Source organism: Apodemus sylvaticus, chromosome 21 (assembly GCF_947179515.1).
Source record: "Apodemus sylvaticus chromosome 21, mApoSyl1.1, whole genome shotgun sequence".
NCBI classification, from domain to species: domain Eukaryota; kingdom Metazoa; phylum Chordata; class Mammalia; order Rodentia; family Muridae; genus Apodemus; species Apodemus sylvaticus.
In genome coordinates this window covers 14,993,774-15,016,981 of record NC_067492.1, presented here as the reverse complement: position 1 = coordinate 15,016,981, position 23,208 = coordinate 14,993,774, and the positions used below count along the sequence as shown (strand labels likewise).

General features: G+C 46.5%; 1 protein-coding gene across 2 annotated transcripts in view; it reads left to right on the top strand.

Moving 5' to 3' along the window:
* The window catches only part of Wwox (WW domain containing oxidoreductase), a 925,836-nt gene that overhangs the window by 34,109 nt on the left and 868,519 nt on the right, over positions 1-23,208 (top strand). For both annotated transcript variants that reach the window (XM_052167126.1, XM_052167125.1), the window contains exon 5: positions 17,719-17,825. In XM_052167126.1, the coding sequence (XP_052023086.1) occupies positions 17,719-17,825 (107 nt within the window). The remainder of the gene's footprint in view (positions 1-17,718; positions 17,826-23,208) is intronic.

Below are 23,208 nucleotides of genomic sequence, written 5' to 3'. Positions count from 1 at the left end.
GCTTCCATAGTTCACCATCAGATTGGTCAACAAACCCTAGACATGTTCTACAGAAAGCATTCGCCATCTTGGTGGTGTGGACCTATAATCCCAGCATTGGGAGACTGAGGCAAGAGAGTTACTGTTAGTTCTGGCCCAGCTACAGAGCAAGACTTTCTCATGAGATGCTCTTCTGGTAAATGTTCAGCATTAACAAAGCCCATCTTGGAGTTGAGTGGTGGCGCATGCCTTTAATTGCAGCACTCGGGAGGCAGAGGCAGGTGGATCTCTGAGTTCAAGGCCAGCCTGGTCTACAGAGTGAGTTCCATAACAGTCAGGGCTACACAGAGAAACCCTGTCTCAGAAAAAGAAAAGAAAAGAAGAGAAGAGAAAAGAAAACAGAAAAGAAAAGAAAAAAGAAAAGAAAAGAAAAAAGCACGTCTTGGGGCTGGAGAGGTGGTCCAGTAGTTAGGGCACTGGCTGCCCTTCCAAAAGACTTGGGTTTTATTTTTAGCACCCACATGGTGGCTCAGAACTGTCTCCAGTTCCAGGCCATGATCTCAAGCCTTCTCTGATCTCCTTGGATACCACACAGGTACATGATGTATAGACAAACATGCAGGCAAAACAGTCTACTACCACTATTACTACTGTAACTCATAGGTTATTGTCCCGCGCTACCGTCTCGCCAGCAAAACGACGCGGCACACTCAGGATCCTTCTGTAGAAAGCTTTTAATGGCTCTTGAGAGGGAGAGCATAAGCTTACAACAACGGAGACTCCAACGGTCTGAAAAACCGTCCCTTATATAGGCTGGTAAGCCCGCCTAGGACGTGGCACTTCCTAATTGGTTGCAGCTCATCAGCCCATATTACGCCACGAGGTAGGCAGAGACCAAAGGACGTTAAATCACTTCAGGCATGCGCACTGATTTGTTCGCCGGTTAATGATACATTTTAGCTAGATGCGAACGCCATCTTGTAATGGAGTTTGCAGGAGCAACGAGCGGCCCCTCACAGGTTATTATTATTATTTTTAAATTAAAGAAAGCACTTCTCACCTAAAGAACTGCTATGGCCTTTTCCCTTTAGTAAGACGGACAGCAAGAAGTAGCCTATTTCCTTTCTTTGCATTGGTTTGCCAGGAGGTTCAGGCTCACGTGCAGGTGCCCAAGGGAAAGACCAGCTCAAGCTGCTCAGCCTCCTGATGGCTCAACTTCCTTTTCTTGACAAAGGTGCACACTTGCCCTTCTAAGAAAACCCACTCTCTGCACTATAACTTAGCAACCGTGCACTAACCTACTTCACTAAACCCTGCACCTTTGGCTTGTACGCTTGTGACTGGGCAGACATATGCATACAGCCATAGCCACATCCCTCAAGAAGATCAAGGGATCTTCTCCCCCGCCCCCAACCCGCACCCCAGGCAATCACCGAATGCCCAGCAATTTTTAATTTTCTTGTATGCGGGTGTTTGTTACCCAGTGTGTTTGTTTATTCTTTTGAGACAAAGTCTCTTAGTAGCTCTGGCAGACCTGCAACTCTCTAGCCTTGAACTTAGGGAGATCTTCCTGCTTCTGTCTCTTGAGCCACCATACCAACTTATTTGCTTGTTTGAGACAGGGTCTCCTGTAGCTCAGGCTGGTGTAAAGCTCCCTAGATAGAGGATGACCTTTATCTCCTGATTCTCCTATTTACGCCACCCAAATGCTGGAATTAGAGGTCTTTACCACCATCTTTGGCTGTTACATAGTGTTTTCAATACTTCTTAAAGGTCAACAGGGTATGCAAGACTAATGGCTGAAGGGCACAGCTAGGACACAAACAATATTCATTTCTTCTGTATAGACTCTTATGCAGATTTTGAAAACTCCACAGGAGGATTTGAGGCATAACTTACACAGAGAGCATTTTGTGAATGTTGTATTAGTGGCGAACCCGATGCACCCACCTGCTGTTGGCGAAAGAGTCTGTTGAGGACCCTCATTTAACCTTTCCAATAACCCGTTAAGGTGTGCTTTCCTAATAGTCCCATTTTGCAGATGAAGAAACGGGAGCTCGCAGAAACTTACTGTGTCAGTTTACTTGCGCTGCTGTAACAGAGGTCTGTAAGCTGGGTGGAAATGTACTGCCTTGTGGTCTTGGATGCCAGAGATGAGGAGAACAGATCTTTGAGTGAATCAGAGAGCCCGTTTGCCGAAACAGATCACGGGGCTTCTGGTTTCATAAGTGGCTGAAGTGATGGATTCGTGCTGTGATGGTTTGTGAATATGGTGAACTACAGGAGGTGGGACTCTGCTAGAGGGAGCAGCTCACTCTGCGCAGGCTCCAGGAGCTTTATCTTGCCTTGTCCCTATCTATATTTTGCTTCTCACCCCCACCCCCACCCCCACTTCTGCTTGTTGATGGTCCATGACCTCTGTGGTTACAGTAGTGACGAAACTGACCTTGGGATAAAACTTTTTTTTTTTTTTTTTTTTTGGTACAGGGTTTCTCTGTATATCCCTGGCTGTCCTGGAACTCACTCTGTAGACGATGCTGGCCCAGAACTCAGAAATCCGCCTGCCTCTGCCTCCCAGAGTGCTGGGATTAAAGGTGTGCGCCACCACTGCTCAGCAGGATAAGACTCTTGATGTGTTTTCCAACTTGAGAAATTCATTGCTTTCAGAGTAAGGCATGGTGGTGCCTGCATGTAACCCTAGCATTTTGGAGGCTGAGACAGGAGGGTCAGGAATTAAGGGCATCCTGCGCTACATAAAACCCTGACTCAAAGTTAAAAAGAAAAGGTTTACGTGTTTGTTACATTTCCCTTTCCATGTCTTTTTTAATGTGCCAAAGAAAATCAAAACCAACTGTAATGGAGACACTGAAATGCGGTGTGCTTGCGGGGCAGTCTAAATATGGTGGCGTGTTTGAGCTAAATAAGAGAGAGCACTGTTGAGCATGCTTCCCTCAAGCTGTTTAATCTGTGATGGAAACTCTCCCCGGGAATCTTCTGGAATGACCTCCCGTTTGCCTCTGTTCCAGCTGTTCGGAGCCATCATACCTCCTGGCTTTGAACCTCGATCCCTGCAAACTGGAATCTTCTGTCAGGGCTCGAGAGCCTCCGCCAGCTCAGAGCACACTCCTTCTCCTTTCCAAATGGAAGTTGAGCATAATCTCCCATCATTCCCATTACTGACGTTGGAAACTTCTACCCAGACTTCTTGGCCCAGAGGCAGCAGCCGGATGAGGGGAGCCAAGCCAAGGTGTACAGCTGGCTGAGCTTCACGGATCAGGCAGAGCCAGCCTCAGCTAGACGGTGCTGTGTGCATCCCTGACAGTCAGAGAAGCAGGTGCCTGGTCACAGCTAGCGGTTAGCTCACAAGGTTCCCAAGGAGTATGGATTTAAATGCTGATGGCTTTCTTTAGCATCTGGTGATGTTTGTCTAAAACAAGATGTATTCAGGCTCAACACTCCTTTTCTCCTTCCCCTCTCAAGTCAGTATGGTTTTTATAAAAGCAGCTCTCAGGGAGCTTACAAAGTGATGGGTAATTTCCTTCAGCAGGTGTGCGCTCTGTTGGGACCCAGGGCTACATCAGAAAGGTGTGCTGGGTGCAGGGGTTGGGGGGTGGGGGATGGGGAGATGGTTCAGTTGGGAGAGTGCTTGAAACATAGGCATGAAGGCCTGGATGCAGGCCCCTGGGACCCATGGAAAAATCTGGTTGTTCTGGTGCATGTCTACAAACTTTGCATTGGGGAGGTAGAGACAGATTGAGCTCTGTGCCAGCTAGCCAAGCTGCTACTGGGCTCAGGGAGAGACCCTGATTGAGAAATAACTGTGGAGCATGATTGAAGAATACACTTGACATCAACCTCTGTCCTCTATGTGTGTGTGCTCATATGTACATAGACACACACAGACACAGACACAGACACACACACACACACAGACACACATACAGACACACACAGACACACAGACACACACACACACAGACACACACAGACACACACACAGATACACACACAGACACACATACAGACACACACACACACACACACACACACACACACACACGGTGTACCAAAATTAGTAATCTTGCGCTTTCCTCTGTGGAAGCAATGATCCGGACCTTTGTCTACAGTCACTGCTCCCTTCCACTGCACATCAGTGTGTGTCTGTGTGTGATTATTGCAAGAAAACTGGGGAATGGGAGGTAGAAAAGTAGGATTTTTTTTTAGTGTTTTAAATTGAATTTGGATACTGTCAACATTTATGTTTGATAACAACAGAGCAAAATAGCAACAGGCACCCATCCAAGCCATCAGATTTTACCAAACTTCAAAAGAAATTATGTTAAAGGTATTATCCTATCTATTATGTAGATTATTAGAGATACTTTTCAAAAACTAGCTCCAAGAACAGGATAATCTTTTATTTAGGGCTTTTTTTTTTTTTTTTGGCATCACATTTGATTCTATACTTAGCCTTCTTATTTTATATTTTGAGCAAATATTTTGTTCTTAGTCATTATTGTATCTCGGTCAATCACAGGACATTTCTCAGTCACCAGTTTCATTCAGAGTTATAGAACTCACTGGTTTTGAGTAAAGTCACAGAAGGTCAGGAAGACAGTGTAACTCTGGCTGTGTGTCCATCCTGAAAGACTGAACTTAATCCCTGCTTTCAAGAAGAGCAATTCTCAAATTCATCTGGAATAACAAAAAACCCAGGATAGCTAAAACTATTCTCAACAGCAAAAGAACTTCTGGGTTTGGAATCAGTATCTCGGACCTCAAGCAATACTATAGAACAATAGTGTTAAAAACTTCATGGTATTGGTACAGTGACAGGCAGGCAGATCAATGGAACAGGATTGAAGATCCAGAAATGAACCCACACACCTATGGCCACTTGATCTTCGACAAAGAGGCTGAAAACATCCAGTGGAAAAAAGATAGCCTTTTCAACAAATGGTGCTGGTTCAATTGAAGGTCAGCATGCAGAAGAATGTGAATTGATCCATCCTTATATCCTTGTACTCAGCTCAACTCCAAGTGAATCAAGGACTTCCACGTAAAGCCAGACACTCTGAAACTAATAGAAAAGAAACTGGGAAGACCCTTGAGGACATTGGTGGGGGGGGGGAAGTTCCTGAACAGAACACCAATAGCTTATGCTCTAAGATCAAGAATTGACAAATGGGACCTCATAAAATTACAAAGTTTCTGTAAGGCAAAGGACACCATCAAAAGGACAAATCGGCAACCAACAAATTGGGAAAAGATCTTCACCAACCCTACATTTGACAGAGGGCTAATATCCAATATATACAAAGAACTCAAGAAGTTAGACCCCAGAAAACCAAATAACCCTATTAAAAAATGGGGTACAGAGCTAAACAAAGAATTTTCACTTGAAGAACTTCAGATAGCTGAGAAGCATCTTAAAAATGTTCAACATCATTAGTAATTAGGGAAATGCAAATCAAAACAACCCTGAGATTTCACCTCACACCAGTCAGAATGGCTAAGATTAAAAACTCAGGAGATAGCTTGTGTTGTCGAGGATATGGAGAAAGAGGAACACTCCTCCACTCCTTGTGGCGTTGCAAGTTGGTACAACCACTCTGGAAATCAGTCTGACGGTTCCTCAGAAAACTGGGTACATCACTTCTGGAGGACCCTGCTATACCACTCCTGGGCATATACCCAGAGGATTCCCCAGTATGTAATAAGGACACATGCTCCACTATGTTCCTAGCAGCCCTATTTATAATAGCCAGAAGCTGGAAAAAACCCAGATGTCCCTCAGTGGAGGAATGGATACAAAAAATGTGGTATATATACACAATGGAGTACTATTCAGCCATTAGAAACTATGAATTCATGAAATTCTTAGACAAATGGATGGAGCTGGAGAACATTATACTATACAGTCTCAAAAGATCACTCATAGTATGCACTCACTGATAAGTGGATATTAGCCTAGAAAACTGGAATACCCAAAACATAATCCACACATCAAATGATGTCCAAGAAGAACGGAGGAGTGGCCCCTGGTTCTGGAAAGGCTCAGTGCAGCAGTGTAGAGCAATACCAGAAGAGGGAATTGGGAAGGCGTGGATGGGGGAACAGAGGGAGGGAAGGGGGCTTATGGGACTTTCGGGGAGTGGGGAGCCAGGAAAGGGCAAATCATTTGAAATGTAAATAAAAAATATATTGAATAAAAAGAAAGCGGTGGGGAGTGTTGGTGAAGGAGGAGTGCACCCTGGCTGGGCTTGATGCCCCATGCACACACACCTTTAATCCCATCACCAAGGAGGCGGAGGCAGGGATTCTATGATTAATTCTGATCTATATAGTCACATGTCCATGCCAGCTAGAGCTGTGTCCTGAGACACTGTTGACGGAAAAATAAAATAAAATAAAATAAAATAAAGAAAGGAAAATCGAATTAAAATCGAATTTGGACACTTTTAAAAGGTGAATTACAAAAAAGTACTTTGTCATACCAGTTTTGTGTGGTGCACCAATGGAGCAGGAAGAACTTAATTTTCTCAGGAGTATCAGCCATGCACCAAGGTCACCAAGGTTCTTAAGGAAGTGCTTGTCTCGGTGGCTAGGTGGCTGTTGCAAACACAGGCTCATACGGGGCATAGAGCCACTGGGCTGGCTGACTTCCCTTGCTGAGGGCTCCCAGTCCCCCTCCCCATCGTTTTCCTCTTTCTACCCCCTTCTTTCGCCTTCCCTCAGTATTAGGTTCTTCCGTCCTACCCACTTCATCATGGACAGGTGTAGGGAGGTACGTTGGGAGTGGTCCTTAAGGAAGCCCTCACTGAGACATCTGAGACGTCACCCACAGCAGAAGGGGAGGAGGACAGCGTGCAAGAGCCAGAGGATTGGGGGAGGGAGGGCTGCGAAAGGCTGTCCCTCTCCACACAGTCTTGTCCCTCTCCACACGGTCCTGTCCCTGCAGCACAGACACTGCAGGTTCAGTACAGCCCGGCCGAGTGGAGGCTCCTAGTGTGTGGAAGTGACTCCTTCAAAGTGCAAAAGGCCAAGCTTCTGGTTGGACCCTTCCACTTCAGCAAACCAGAAGTACTATGCTGAGTGTCTGGAAGTGCAAATGTGTGCATACACATGAGTTGAAATAGAATCTCGAGCTGAAAAGAATGTAATAAACTCCTGTGTGCTGTGTGTGAGACCCCGGATCCATGGGATCCCCACTTCTCTCGATGCCTGTGAACTAAAGAAAGCTGTCTTGCCAAGGCATGGTGTCCTCAGCATGTTGAAGGCAGCTTTTAAAACATTTTTCGTCAGAAGATCCTTGTTCTCTTTAATTTTTGTCCCGTGTTTAATTAATTGTCCTAGGCTCTGGAGTATGTTTATCGTTGTGCCACATGTACTTCGCTTAAAGAGGCACAGACAGCAAGCCACAGCGGAGCTCCTGTTATGTTTGTGGAGTAGGAGAGCAGTAGCTATAGGAGCCTGATCAATCAGGTTATCTCTTTAATGTCTGAACTTAAAAGCCTTTAGGAATTAAAGGGGAAAATTTTGAGCTCATCCTGGGATCTTGGCGTTGAGATTGCGCATTGGCTGTTGGAAGCAGGAAAGGGGCCTCATTCAGTTTGGAAAGCAGTTGCCATTCTTGGAAGAAGGGACAGAGTGACTTTATTTTCTGTGGCCTTGCCCTCACCCCTCATAGGTCTCACACAGGGACCTGTTTATGAAGTCAGCCGTGAAATGGCGTTACTCCATGCTCCGTGATGAGATGTTAAAGAGCAGAGAACACGACAGAGCAGGGTGATAGACTCCACGAAGCAGGCGTGCGGGTGCAACCTGGCAGCCACAGAAACCACAGTTCTTGCCTTTCGCCCTGGTGACACGGAAGCGAGGGAGAGGCTTAGACACATTGCTGGCGATGAGGTATGAGCTGTGGGGACCACTCTTGCCTGAGAAGGGAGCTGCTGAAGATACGGATGGTAGGTTGTACAAGTGCCCAAAGCGCATATGCATATAGTGGCCACAGCTCGAGATGTGCACAGATAGGGCTGTGTCACGTTCTGTTCGTTGGTTGTCTTTGTATGAGATGGTGACGACATTTCTCGGTTTCCTTGAAGAGCTTCTTAGAATCCCTGCATTGGATAAAGCACCTGGCATGATGCCCACCCAGCAGCTAGGGACTCTCCGAGGTCCTTCCGCTTACCTGGATGTTCCCATAGTCTATACGCCAGACAGCTCAAAACATCCTTGAAGTGTGAATTGGTTCCTCCCATTCTTATCTGCCTTGATTTCTCTGTATTAAAATTCATAAAGACCCATAAATTATCAATTAGATGTCATTCAGTTGGTTATTTTTAGTTTCTTACTATAACAGGCATACATACATGTGTTAAAAATTGAAATGGCATGTGTTGGAACTCGTACAGGAAATCTTCCTTGCTCCCAAACAGTTGCCCTCTCTCAGAATAATCACCGTCAGCGCTGTTTACACACGTGCCTTCCTCATCTGTGTTCCATTTTGCAGGCCATTCTGGGCTTTAGCTTTGTGAGTGTGATAGCTGCGTGTTGAACTCAAAGCCTTGAGTGCTGTAGGCAAACGCTCTACCACTGAGCTATATTCCCAGCCTAGCACAGCTTCATTTTCTGCCCCTCAGTTCTGGGGATTGAAGGTAGACATTTCTGCATGCTAGGCCAGTGTTCTGCTACCGAGCTGCAACCCTTGCTGTCCTGGTTAGTTTCTAATGTCAACTCAGTACAACCTAGGGTCTCCTGAGAAGAGAGAAGCTCAGTTGAAAGAACAGCCTGGATCAGATTAGCCTGTGGCCATGTCTGAGAGATTATCTTGATTAATGATTGACGTCGGGTGGGCCATCCCACTGTGGATACCATCTCTAGGCGGGTGGGTCTGGGCTGTATAAGAAAGGAGGCCGAGGAAGCCAACAGGTAGTATTCTTCAGTACCCAGTGGTATATACCCACGTGTATTGCGTGTGGGAGAGTCTGCCCGCGTGCACGCATAAATGCCTGAGGAGGGTGTTGGGTATATCTCCACCACTCTCCCCCACACCCGATGAGAAAGGGGTTTCTCTCTAAACCTGAAGACGAAGCTAAGCTGTTTTCCAATAAGATGTTACCCCCATCTCTGCCTCTGACAGGACTGGAGTTAAAGGATAGAGGCATGTTCTTGCTGAACCCGAAGTCAGGTCGTCATGCCTGCACATCGCGTGTTCTTTTCCGCTGAGCCACCTCTCCAGCCCCACTGCCCTTAAGTCAGCACAGTGTATTTTAATCTCTGCATGCCATGTAGCCGATTCAGCCTAAGCAATGGACCATGTGGCGTCAAATGTTTCTCCCACAGTATTATGCACGTGTACAGATGCTTTTGTGGGCTAAATGTCTAGTCGTGGAATACCTGGGCCACAGATCATGCCCACTTAATGCTTGGTATGTCCAGTTGCCCTCAGAGGCTTCCAGTCAGTTTATGTCCCCTTTCCCTTCATATGTGAGGTTGTCTGGTTCCCTCACACTCTGACAACTCAGGCGCTGCTCAACATCCTTGCAATTACAGAATGCGTCTTCATTGGGCCTGTCGAGGACTGGGCTAATTGTGATCTCCGGGCACTCTTCTCGCTGTGATTTCTAACCAGGACTGTCACTAGCAGGTCAGATGAGAACTTCCTCACCAGGTACAGTGGCAGCACTCGTAGCCAGCCTGAGGTCAGTTTCGCCTCTTGAGAGATCTCCCACAGTCACTTGCAATTTATTATCTAGCACTGCAAAACATTCTGGTACTGTGTTGGATACAGCTTGGGGATGGTGAAAAAAAGATTCCCAGTGAACCAGCCCATTTCCCACCTCTGTGTTTTCCTCTCGTGAACTAGTATCTTTCTTTGGTATTAAGTTAAGGTGTGAAGAGTGCTGAGAAGGCATTGTACTTTGATACTTCTCATTGGCTGTATTTGATGCATCATTTTCAAAGCAAGGCTGGTTGTGGGGTTAGCTGTGTTGCACGTCCACTCGAGGCTCAGGTCCACTCGAGGCTCAGGCTGCTGGGGAGGTGGAATGTGAAACTCTAGAGTTTTGACTGCACTTTCCCCATGGTTTTGGGCGATGTATGGGAAGCCACAGGACCCCCCCCCCCAACCCCGGCTCTGGGGGTAGGGAGCGGTCTTCGGTCCCCAGGGACAGCTGGAGCTGGCTAGGGGTCCCCCAGGCCTGCGAAGAGGCTGAGGCCATCAGGTTCTCAGACTCCTGGACACCCAAGATTTTGCTGAGAATGGAGTGGGCCCCTGCCCCAGCTGGATCTAGCCGGGGCTGAAGGGGAATAGAAGGGAGAGCTCTGGCTGGGTCCTTCGGGGAGGACAGTCCTTGGGTTGTCTGGCAGGCAGCTTGGCTTGGTGGAGGCCATGGGTGGAAGCTCTCAGAGGCCTTCTGTGGGGGCTCTTTAGACGAAGACCCGTTCCATTGCTCCCCACGGTGGATCCCGATGAAAAGAGACGGTCTATGGTTTTAAGGCATTTATTGTCATGGTGGAGAGTGGTGATCAGTAAACTGTATCCCACTTTCTCAGGGTGGACCTGAGGTTAAATACCTTTGGCAGGGAGGAGTGTCTAGGAAGGGGAGTTTATTGGCTAAGCCCTTCAGATCTTTAGGTACCTCATTAAAATGGAGCTCTGTCTTGAGACTACATGACCTGTAGTCACATTTTCTACCTGTGGAGGGACTTGGGGCATTGCCCTTAGGAGACTGGTGGCCACAGACCTATGGAGAGCTGCGGTCTCGTGTCAAGGGCCTGGTGTCCAGGAGTGTGGCAAAATAGTTATCCCCTGCAGGGTCACTGGGGTTTCAAATCTAGCTCAACCAGAAACCAGGCTGCCTTTCACGGTCCCACAGCTGGTCTTCACTAACTTTCTGTGGAGAGATCATATGTTTTGTAATTTCTCAAGAGTTGGCAGTTGCGGATTCTGTTTGGTGAGTGCCATGCAACTCAGAGGTATAGAAGGTAAGCAAGAGTATGCAAGGAGTTATTCAGGGAATTAAAGTAACTGCAGAACCAGCAAAGCGGGTTATCACTGCCTGTTGGCTTTATCCTCACCGCTGGCATGGCTGTGTGTCCCAGAACTTCCTCTGTAGCTTCCTCAGGACAGTTGGGTTTCAGTGTCTCAGCCAGTGTCATGTCTTTTAAATTCCATTTACATTAGTCAGATCTGTTTGGAAAGTGCGGTCCTTGCAGATGTAAGAGGGTGTAAGGGAAACTCACGGCCTTAAAACTACTAGGTTTTGTTGTTTGTTTGTTTTATTAATTTGTAGTGTTGGGGCTTGAACTCAAGGCCTTGAACACATGCAAACAGTCCCCCACTGAGCAGCACTCCTGGCCCACGGCTTAGCAAATGAAAGTGCTCTAGTGAAAGGGTGATAGCCTGAGCTTGCATTCCAAGAACCCACAGAAAAGCTGGGCGGTAGTGAACACCCATCATTCTAGCACCCCCACAGCGAGACAAGAAACAGGGGGACCCCTGCAAGCTCCTAGGTCAGCTAGTAGCTAGCCTGATGTACACAGTGATCAGTAGAGACCCCACCCATGAACAGACCCAAGGTTATCCTTGGAACTGCACATGCTGTGCTGTGTGCATGCACACTTACCCACTCACATCCAAAACCCAGCGACAGTTTCCCAACTCTGAGCCACCCTCAAATCTAACGTTGCCTGGAATGCACAGGCTTGTCTTCCTGTTGTGCACGTGATGAAGGCCGGTGGGGCAAATTCTCTGACTTCTTGCTTGGTTTCTAAAGACTGCACCAACCGTCCATCCTGGGTGTGTGGGGGTGTGCGCTGGGTAGTGGACCACCATTTCTGGGTTCTTTTATTGGCATACAGTTGCAAGTACTGTTTGTCTCCAGTGTTTCACCATTATAAATTAATAATAACAGCCCATTAGAAATTACCAGTGTCGTAAGTCCCAACTCCTTTGGGCATCTTAATAAAAATGATAATTAAAACCATAATTTACAGTAAATGGGGACACGGCCCAAGCACATCCACAATATGGAAGAAATTAAAAATCTTCCACCAGAAAGAACATTCCTGGCAGTGTGGAAGAATCTGCTGTGCCCTTTGAGCCCGTGTCCGTGGCGCCTCGTCGGGGCTGTTGTTCTACCTTCCCACCCTGGAGGCTTTGGTGCCCCAGGGATCCGTGGGCAACTCTCTGCTCGTCTGTGTGGGAGAGACCCATCACTCCCTGTGTGTTCTCTGTCCATGCCAACAAGTGGCCAGGCTCCCCCGTGCTGCAGGGGAAGCACCGGAACCTTCTGGATGCCCACGCAAGCCCTGCATTTACAGTCACCGTGCTCTGTAGATTTCTCGAGTGTTTTCCTAATTTACGCATTCAGCCACTCAGGGTCAGAGGGTTCTTTGTCCCCACCTGGCTGAGCACAGCGTTTCCCTGTCTATTCGACTCCATCATCTCCACGGCCTCTGGAAGGGCTTTAATTGGATAAACAACAACAACAACACAACAACAACAATAGTAACTTACAGTGTTTCACTCTGTCCAGAGTTTTTCCTCAACATCCCCCCTGTCCTTTGGTGTGCACGGCCCAGTCTTCATTCCTGTCACTACTTTTCTCCTGTGAGGCCATTCCTGGTCTTTTGTCGTTCCTGGTACCTTTTCGTGCACCTGTTTCCTTCTAAGCTCCCTCAGTCCTGATGTCGTTCTTGGCCCGTGGTTCCTGCTGCCACACGGTGACACATTCTGATGCATTCTACATCCGGCCAAGTTGACAGTCAACAGTAGCCATCAGAGATGGCTAGGTATCCTATGCACGCCTGTAGTCCTAGCTCTTAAGAGCCTGAGGCAGGAGGATCATGAGTTAGAGCCCAGCTTTTGCTCATAACAAGAACTCAACAGCAACAACAACCACCACTACCATCACAGATCTGGGTGCGCCACCACATCCGAGCATGTGGTTCCTGGGAAATGCCAACAGCATGGCGGTTCTCAGTGGCTGACCTGAGATGCAACTAATCCAATTAGGAAGAAAAGGACTAACTTGGGAGGCACTGAGAGAGGAAGCTAGAGATAGTGGGGTGGGGGTGTTAGTGGGGTGGGGGTGGGGGAAAGGAGGACTGAGGATGGAAAGGGGGAACGAAGACAATGAGGCAAATGGGACTGTGTGTATTTGGTTTGTTCTGTAATTAGCCATTGCAATTTCTACCCCTGTGAATGAAAGCTAATATAACATAAGGGGGGTATTTAATTTTGGGGGTACATTTTCTATCTTAGCTGCTTGTATTTAAAGCTGACAACCTGAAATCATGAGGTGTTGAATCCCCATGGCCGCTTAGCCCTTTCCGACCGGATCTCCCATTGCAGATGCTGGGAAACCTTGCTGCCCGTTGTTTAAAAATGCCTTCTGTTATTTGTTCTCTTCATTTTATTAGCGTTAAATATTCTCCTGCACCCACTGGCTATCTCCTCATGGTTAAGCTGCTGCAATCTCAACATTGTCATGAAGTTAATTTTTTATAAGATGAATCAGGTTATTAAATTTAGTAAACCATTGCCTTCATTATTTTGCACCAACTTTGGCACCATGCAGGATTGGCTTAGCACTACTACATTTAGCTAATTAAGCTGGCCATCAGCCGCGGTGTTACGAGCTTGAGGGATGCTGTCCTCATGGGCTTTATTCAGGACTTAGCAGTAGGTAATGTTATTAAACTTTTTTTTTTAATTTATAAAACTCCATACTCTGGAGATGTGGTTTGCTATAAACATGTTATTGTCCTTGCTGTTAAACCATCATCTTTTGAAATATCCCCTGCTTTGTTTTTGCTCCAAAGGCAGTTGTAAGGGATTAGAAAATGGACTTGTCGCCGTAGCTTTGACAAGTCGACTAGCCTTGCGTGTAGCTCTGTTTAGATAAAGAGAGGCATGAGGTTCAGAGAATAACTCTACAAGTCACAGAGACAGATGGCTTAGCCACAGCTCTAGTCAGGGCTTATCTGAGGGAGAGAAGGCACACGCTTACACCCCCCCCCGTTCCCCCCCCCCCCCCACAGCCCGTTGCTCCATTGCTGACGTCACGCCCGATGCACGGCTTTCAGTGATACAGGCTCCTATGCAGTAGGTCATTTTCTCAAGTGAGATAGCATAACCTAGGAAAATAAAAGGTGACACAGAAGGTTCTGTTTCTTGTTTCCCTGCAGACTTCCAGGCAGTGTCATTCCAAATTGTAGTGAGCAGTATTCTGACAGGATTTTAATATTTAGTCTTTATTAAAAAGCAAGTTTCAGGATTATTAGGGTTGCTGTCTAGGAGAAGGTGGATTATTTCAGAGCTACACAGCATCGTGACCCATTAGCAGGCTGTGCGGACCATCCATTCCATAGGGACTGCTTCTGGGATGCAGCGACGACCAAGCCTGGAGACAGTTGTTGACTGATAATCTGAGGGGGTGGATTCAGCCTCGGCACCTGCCTGGCCTTGCACCACGTTGCTTTAGGGTACCACACACCCTAAATGCTCAGGAAGTAGAGTCAGGGGAATGGGAGTTTGAGGCCAGCCTGGGCCCCATAGTGAGTTTCAAGCCTTTCTGGGATATATAGCAAGAACTCATCTCAAACAAAACAAAATGGTTCCCAAGGACTGCCTGGGAACTGCACTTACCATAACTGATTTATATTTTAATATCATTTATACGATTAAAATATTTCTGTGGTAGTGGTAGATATCTTTAATCCTCATCACTCAGGAGAAAGAGGCAGGCAGATCTCTGTGAGTTTGAGGCTAGCCTGGTCTAGAACAGCCAGGGCTACACAGAGAAACCCTATCTTGAACACACACACACACACACACACACACACACACACACACACACACACACGCACGCATGCACACATACACACACACACACACACACATTTCTGGTCATTGAATTGACATGAAAATTTAGGAGGAATCTAGGTTTTGCCATTTTCTTGAAGATCTTATGGTGCATCAGGTCCCAGGTAACAGATGGAGGTATTATTGGTCCATTGGAGCTTCCTTCAAGCAGGTAACAGTGTTGTATCTACCTTAGCTTCTAAAATGTGGCATTTTGGAGGCTGGGGACATGGCTCAGAGTGTAGAGATGCTTGTTCTGAAAACCAGTGTTCAGCCTCAGAACTAGATCTTAATCCCTGGAGTCCACAGTGGAAGGAAAGAACTGACTTCTGAGATGTGTCCTCTGATGTCCATATACATACATGTGTGCCCCTCCACACACATCCATGCAATAATATGGAGAATAAAATGTCCTCTGATATCCACATACATGCATGCAAGCACGTATAAACACATCCATGGATGTGTAATAAAACAATTTTTGAAAAAGGAACTGTGTATTCACTTGAATTTACTGTAACTTATAAAAAATGATACATTGGGCCTGGAGAGATGGCTTGGGGGGTTAAGAGAGCTTCCTGCTCTCCAGAGGATTATGGTTCAGCCCCTAGAACCCATGTTGGGTGGTGCAAAGCCACAGCTAACTCCAGATTCATTGGATCTGATGGCCTCTGTGTGCACTACACACATGAACCATGTATATGCATAAATGTACATGTACAAACACATGCATTAATATAAAATGTATCTATAAAATACATATCATTTTGCCATTCAGAGCAATGGCTGGGTTTTCAACTCTAGAAGGAGATTTATTCCTCCTTTCTCTCACCCTGTGCTTTTCCATCCCCGTGGTCTTTTCTTTTTAGATGATTTTGACATGTAGATTCAATATCTTTGCTTATGTAGACTCTTTACATATGTAGACTTTAAATTTTCCTGTTTATCCTTGTGACATTCTTTTCAGAAATGTTTCCTAGGAGTTTGCCTTTTAAACCTTAAGAATTTATCATCTAAAAGTAGTCGAACATTTCAAAAAATCTTTTTAGGGTTTGTGGGTATGTAGTCCTTTTAATATTTTAATTTCATTTTAGTATTTTAAAATTTAGGAAAATACTACACAGGAGCTGAACATGCCTCTATGTGTGTTCTGATGATTTGGAGAGAACTCTCCATGAAGCCACCATTGTAACTTACAAAGACTCTATTTATGTTTTAAAGATGTTTTTATTTTTATTTTATGCACATGAGTATCTTGTATAGATACACAACATGTGTGTTGTGCCTAGTGCCCATAGAGATCAATAGAAGTCATCGGGTCCCTCGGAACTGAAGTTACAGATAGCAGATGGCTGTGCGCTGCCACGTGGGTGCTGGGCACCGAACCTGAGTCCCTGGAAGGGCAGCCAGTGCTCTCAACCCCTGGGCCAGCTCTCCAGACCCTGCTTATGTCCTTTTCCATCATGTTTCTTGGTGTGAGAGTATGGGTGTGTGCACATGAGTGCAGTTGCACATAAAGGCTGGAAGAGGGCACCAGATCCCCTGGGTCTGGAGTTGCCAGTCTGTGAGCCTCCTGAGGTAGTGCTGGGAACTGAACTTTGTCTTTAGGGAGAGCAGCAAGTGCTGTCCACCGCTCTCCTAGCTCCCCTTTCCTGGAGATTATAACCATGATGCGTTCAGCCGCCATTTCTGACACCATCGAGAACAGTCGCTTGTGCCTTTGCTTCTGTTCGCCTCTCTTCCGGCCTTTCGTAACATCTGGTTCTCTTGTGTGTCTTTTAGGCTCTCATTCCCGAGATTTTACATGAGAATGTGAAATGGTTGGAGGGATAATTGAGGCTCTGGCTGGCAGGCTCCTTCCTCAGAGAGCTTGTCCTTATCTCTTGCTTTGCAGTTAGATAGGGACAGGCCACTTTAATCCACTCAGAAACTGAAATGCCCGAGGCGGAGTTTCCTGAAAGGCTGGCCCGCCTGGCTCTCCTGTGAAACAGTAGCCCTGGCACATTTACCAGGACCCTTCCTTTCGGGTCCTGGGCTTACATTTATATCTTTCTCTGCCTATAAGGCACAAGCTTAGCCTGTCTTCTGTCTCTCTTCTACTACTGTAGAACTGGAAAAGGACTTGAGTGACATGCCATAGTCCTGCTATGTGCTGCCCCGCCTTCCTGAACCTTGGCTTCCAGAGGTTCTATGATATTTTCAAAGAAGGACATGTGTACATACCTGTGTGTCTATGCATACCTGTGTGTGTGCATGCATAGGCATGTGTTCCCACATGGGTACATGCCTTAACACACACACATTATGTGTGTGTGTGTGTGTGTGTGTGTGTGTGTGTGTGTGTGTGAGTGTATGCTTAGATTATTTTTCTAGCTGTTCTCACCAGGAAGGTAAGAAGGAAGGCCTAGGATACATAGACTGCCACAATTGCTGGATTTGTAAGTTCTAGAAACACCCATCACAGAGTAGACTATGTGGGTCTCTCATTAAACAAAAGGTCTAGTCATGGTTGGTAGTGAAGCAACTAGCTGTAGCCTGAACTGTCTTCCTCTTTGATATAGCTGTCATTGTTGGGGCAGCTTTCTCACATCTTGCTGTTGGCCTTCTCTGTCAACAAGACTCTGCTGTGCATCTAAAGTAAGATAGTTTCTCTATCATGTCACTAAAGCCACTAGTACTCCACTGCACAGTCTCACTGACTGAAAATATCTCCTGACCTGTCCCTGTCCCCTGTGGCACAGAATCACCCTTGGTTGAGAGCCACTCAGTCTTGTCAGTGCTGTTGGCTGTCCACTGACACGTCCCCTTATGACTCACGTATTGACGCTATCATTATTTCTAATGGGGACTTTTTCTTTTAACCGCAGGGTTCGAGACCGCCAAGTCCTTTGCCCTCCATGGTGCGCATGTGATCCTGGCCTGTAGGAACATGAGCAGAGCTAGCGAGGCTGTGTCCCACATTCTGGAGGAATGGGTAAGCAAGCACTTGGCTGCTTTGTTTTCTAACTATCAAATTGGTTTCAGTGCAGTACATACAGTTGGCTGCTCCCAGAATAACATCTTTGCTTCCTGAGTCATCTTCACGCTGTTTACTGTGTGAGGAGAGGGTAAAGTGAGCCGGTTATTACCCATGCGTTTGTTTATAGTTCACCGCCAGTGTCACTTGCTTTATTACGAGAATGTTTACTTATTTAAATCTTTTATGAAGAGAAACGAAACGCCCCCGAATGCAGTTGGGAGTATGCTCACGCGACATCGTTCCCCTGTTTCTGCAGTCGTTTGATTGTTTTCCTTTCCAGGGTTTTTACATGGATATTGTACAGTTGAGTCATTTTCATCCCTCCCCATTACCCTCTCTAATCCCTCTTCTTCTGCTAAAGCCTTTCTTTCCCATGGGTCCCCCTTGACTTCATGAAGTTAGGGGATAAGCTGTGCAGACAGCAGGGGAGGTGGCCCTGAGCAGGAGCAGCGGCATGTCCCGACACAGAAAGGCCCACCCCACAGAATTCAAGGATCCACACAGTGAGATCATAACACCTAGATGAGTCTTGTTTTTCTGTGGAAAGAAGAGGTAAAAAGGAAAGGCCCTCCCTCAGCCCCTGAAAGGTACACACCTCTAACTATTTCTTGTGTGCCCTTCCGGGAAAAGGTTTCGAACATAGGCAAATGAGCGTGCACACGTGCTATGCTGCCCCACGCTTTGATTGGCTCATCTCATACACTGCACCATCTTTCCCTGGGGTGAGGTCTAAAGCGCCTTTTGGGCTAGGGCTTTGCTCCCTAGTTACAATCCCTGACAAAAGGAAAGGAGGAGGGAACATTACCTTTTGCTCAGGTTTCAGACTAAAGCTGGTCCATTCCTTTGCTTTTAGATTGGTAAAGAAGGAAGCAAGAAGGAGAGAGAGAAGGAGGGTGATGGGGAGGCAGGGGGAAGGCAGGAAGGAAGAAGGGAGTTGGGGAGACTGCTTGGGGCTTCTGTGTATCCTCTGGGACACCTCATGCCCTGGTGGTCTGTCTATTTTACTCTACTAGTTGCCCCTCTATAATATCCAGCACCTCCTAACCATACTATCCGATTCTGAATCCATCAGTAGACCTGACCATCCAGGAAGTCAGAATCTTTCTGACCTAATTTCACCCCCCCCCCGCCCCCCAAAGCTCTGCATATGAGCACTGCTGCATTACAGAATACGTCTTCATATAAGAACCTTTGGGGGGACATGGTGCCTCCAAACCATTCAACTTCATTCTCTTTAATGGTTACATGCTATTCCAGTGTGTGCTTATACATTAAGTTAACCAGGGTCCCATCTGGGGTGTGGGAAGGTTGTTAGCATTCTTGTGTGATTACAAGTGATACAGCATCCTCTGTCACCTGCATCAGACTTTCTCATAAATTCATGTGAAACTCGGTCTAAAGTATGTGAGCCCCTTTTGATATTTAAGTCTTTGACTTACCCATGGGGCTGAACCTTAGCAGTGAGTTCCTCTCTTCACTGGGTTACATATGCAGGTAACATGTTGGTGGTGTAGTTGATGCTGCGTGTCTGCTCCTGTTGATTGGGTGGAATAGCTCTCCTGGTGTCTCAAGGATGATTAGACTTCTCAGATTTTGCTCAATTGAATGATGTGTTTCAAATTGGAATGATTCCATTGACTTCAGTGATTCTGCCGTTAGAATACCGTACAAGGACTTAACGTTGAAGCTGGTCTAGAAGGGGATGGCCTAGTTCAGTTGCTTCTCATCTTTGAAGTGATCTTTCTCTTAGACTGTACCACAGATGGGAACAGACAAAATTGATCTGTAGGCATTCAATTTTGATATCTTAAATCTATCTATCCTCTATTTTCATCTATCTCTTTTATCTGTTTATCATCTATTTAAGTCTACTGTCTATCTCTCCCCTACCAATTCTGTATTATCTGAATCTGTCTGCCTGTCTTCTATCTATCTATCTATCTATCTATCTATCTATCTATCATCTAGCTACCTATCTTCTGTTTACCTACCATCTGTCTGTTACCAATTTGTATCTCCATTTCTCTATCATCCATCTCTGTTGCCATCTCTCTTCTTCTTCTTCTTCTTCTTCTTCTTCTTCTTCTTCTTCTTCTTCTTCTTCTTCTTCTTCTTCTTCTTTTTCTTCTTATTATTATTATTAATTAATTTTTTTTAAGGCAGGATCTCACCGTGTAGCCCAGGCTAGCTTTGAACTTACAGTGTGTGTCCATCTCCTGAGTTCTGAAATTATGGGCATAAGCCACCACACTTGTCCTGATTCCACCGCCGTTTGATGCACAGAGGCAGAAATTCCTGGATCTACCTCGGGGAAGTCTCTTAATACATCTGGCCCATCTCTAATGAAGAAGGTTTAATGAGATGATCCCAGCATGTACTCTCTCCTCCTTTCATGTTAAGCCCTGACGGTGTCCCTGTGAGCCAGCTTCAGATGATGGGAATTATCACCGAGTAGTTTCACCAGACAGTTTCTTGATGTGGAATAGCAATCCTAGAGGAATGATTATCTGGAAACATTCAAATTAGGGGCCTGAGAACAAGAAACACTAGTGGAAGCAAATGTATCTCATGTAGTTTCAAGCACTGAAATCGCATCCTGGAGGGTTTGGACTGTACAAACTCAGCCCTTTGGTCATATCTCACTGGGGCACTTGTTCTCTGGGTATTCCTCATTCACCCAAGGTGGTCATTACAGAGGCCCAGATTTAGCACTAAAGCCACAGTTACCATTTCCTGTCACTGCCTTCCCTGTCAGTGCAATGTAGAGACCCAGTACTGTCACCTTTATGTTTGGCCCCCACACCTCCCCCACACGCTCACCCTTGACACTGCCCGTCTGATTTTCTTCAAACTCCTCCTGATTCCTGGTCTCTGCGCAGGGATCTGGTCTGGTATTTCAGAGGATTGTCAGGGTCAGTTTAATCCACTGCAGGTTTTCAGTTCGCAAGCCAGCTTGAATGTGATCATATTTTCCCTGGGATGGGCCATGCCTGGCTGGGGACGTAGTAGGACATATTGCCACCCTGTGGGAGGTTCTGAGTGGGCCAGGGTATCTTGGTTGCAGCAAGAGCTCATTCAAAAGTCCCTGGGCGTTTTGGCTCGATATTGACCTTCAGGTGCCAAGGCTCTGTCGGCGTCTTTAGCTTGGTTCTGGAGATGGTGCCAGTTCCTTCATCCACCCGGCTTGTTCCACCGAAGGCTTTTCCACCCAAGTTCCGCTGTACCTTCCAGGATCTCCATGTTCCCAGTGCTTCATGCCTGTGTCTTAGCCAGTGGAATGATTTTTCTCAGTTCTCAGTATTGGGGCAGCTGACTGTCCTCATTCATGGAATTCCTGCCATAGACTGTCCAGGAGTAACAATCCACTACCATAACAAAAGCCTAGTCTTCATTTCACAGGGGAGCCAAGGGTAAGTGCCAAAGAAGGGCGGTGCTCAGAGCCACATAGCTTGTGAGCTCAGGGAAAGGGCCCTTGTTTATGCCATCTGCCTGAGGATCAGCTGGTTCTCCCTCCTAAGTTGTTGTTGGGTTGTTTTTTTCTTTCAGTCTTTGCTTCAGCTCCTTTGGCATCATTAGTTTCAGTCATATTTAGAGAAAGCAACTCATAAACATCGACATAGCCTAATCCCTCCTCCCCTTCCTCCTCCTCCTCCTCCTCCTCCTCCTCCTCCTCCTCCTCCTCCTCCTCCTCCTCCTCCTCCTCGTGATGGGGTTCTAGCTGGGAACTCACTATGTAGGCTGTTCTGGCCTTGAACCTACCACTCCCCTGCTTAGTCCCTCAAGTGGCGAGGCTCCCGATGTGCACCACTAGATATAGCCTTGGGTCTACCAGGGCCTAGAGCTGTCATTGATCTAATTATCTAGCTGATCTAATTATCATGGTTATAAAAAGATATTGTAGGTCTGGAGAGTGAGTAAGAGTGTGCACTGCTCTTGTGGGGAACCCGGAGTTTCAGTCTCAATGCCCAGATCGGGCAACTCACAATTGACTATAACTCCAGGATCAGGGAACTCAATTCCTTCTTTTGGCCTCTGGGCACCTGCATTTACATGCATAGACTTACATACAGGCGCACAGGGATACACAATAGTAAAAAATAAAGCTGTAGTATGTTGGCAAAGACTAGAAACAGATACGCAAACTGTGACCTTGGTAAAGTGTCTGAACTTTTGGAAATTTCAGCTTCTCCATCTGTAAAATGCAGAGTATAGTGTGTGTTTCAAGGCAGAGGTGGTTTGTGATAAACACAAAGACTTATGGGTAGGTAAAGTGCTAACACCTAGTAGATAAAGATTAAGTGCTCAGTTAAATGCCAGCTGCTTTAGTTGATAGCAGTGATGGAGTTGCTAGTTTCTTACTTACACATGCAGAGCATCGTGAAGCTTGCTTTTCTCACCGTCCACAAGTGGCTGGAAGGGGAACTGTAAAGAGGACCTTTACCCACACGATTTGAGCCGAGTCACGAAGAATTGTTTCCCAGGCTTTTCATGTCTGGACTCTCACATTTTGATAGATGCACACTTAGTTGGTTGATTAGTATTTTCCAGTGCACTTCATATTAGCACTCAACTGTTGTCCGCAAAGCCATCTTAGTTATTTATATGATTGCCTTTCCCTTTGTGTTTACAAACATCTGCCCTTTGCATATATCCAGGAAATGCTGTTAAGGGCTCACTCACCAGGAACTGCAAGCAGTGGTTACTGAGAAGGGAGGGGGATGAGGGGCGTGTGTGTGTGTGTGTGTGTGTGTGTGTGTGTGTGTGTGTGAGAGAGAGAGAGAGAGAGAGAGAGAGACAGAGACCTATTTATTAGTGACGGCAGTTAGTAGGATGTGTATGTGGCAGAGAGCACACATGCCGCCTTGAACGTAGCCACCTGATCCAGTGCTGCAGAGCTAAATCACTCCAGTTTTTGATGGTGTCGTTTTCCATGTCTTATGGCGCTGTTGTGTCCTGATAGCCTTCGTCGTGGGCATCAGAAGTCGGGGCTTTACATGTGGAGGACGTGGTGCCAGCCATTCTGTCGGGCAAGCACCACTGACACTTGGCTTAGATTTTTGTTTTTCGACACAGGGTCTCTCACTGTGTAGTCCTAGCTGGCCTAGAACTCATGCTGTAGACCAGGTCGCTCCCATGCCGCCTCTGCCTCCTGAACATGGGGGTTAATGGTGTGTGCTGCCACCCCTACACAGCCGAGCCTTCAGCACCACAGACACCCTATTCACTCATGCTGTAGCATTAAGTGTGGGTGATAGTGTGGCATGCTCAGTCGCAGCTCTAAGAAGTTCCCCGGAGTCCAGCACCTTTCTGGCTATCCCAGAGCCACCCGGCAACTTTC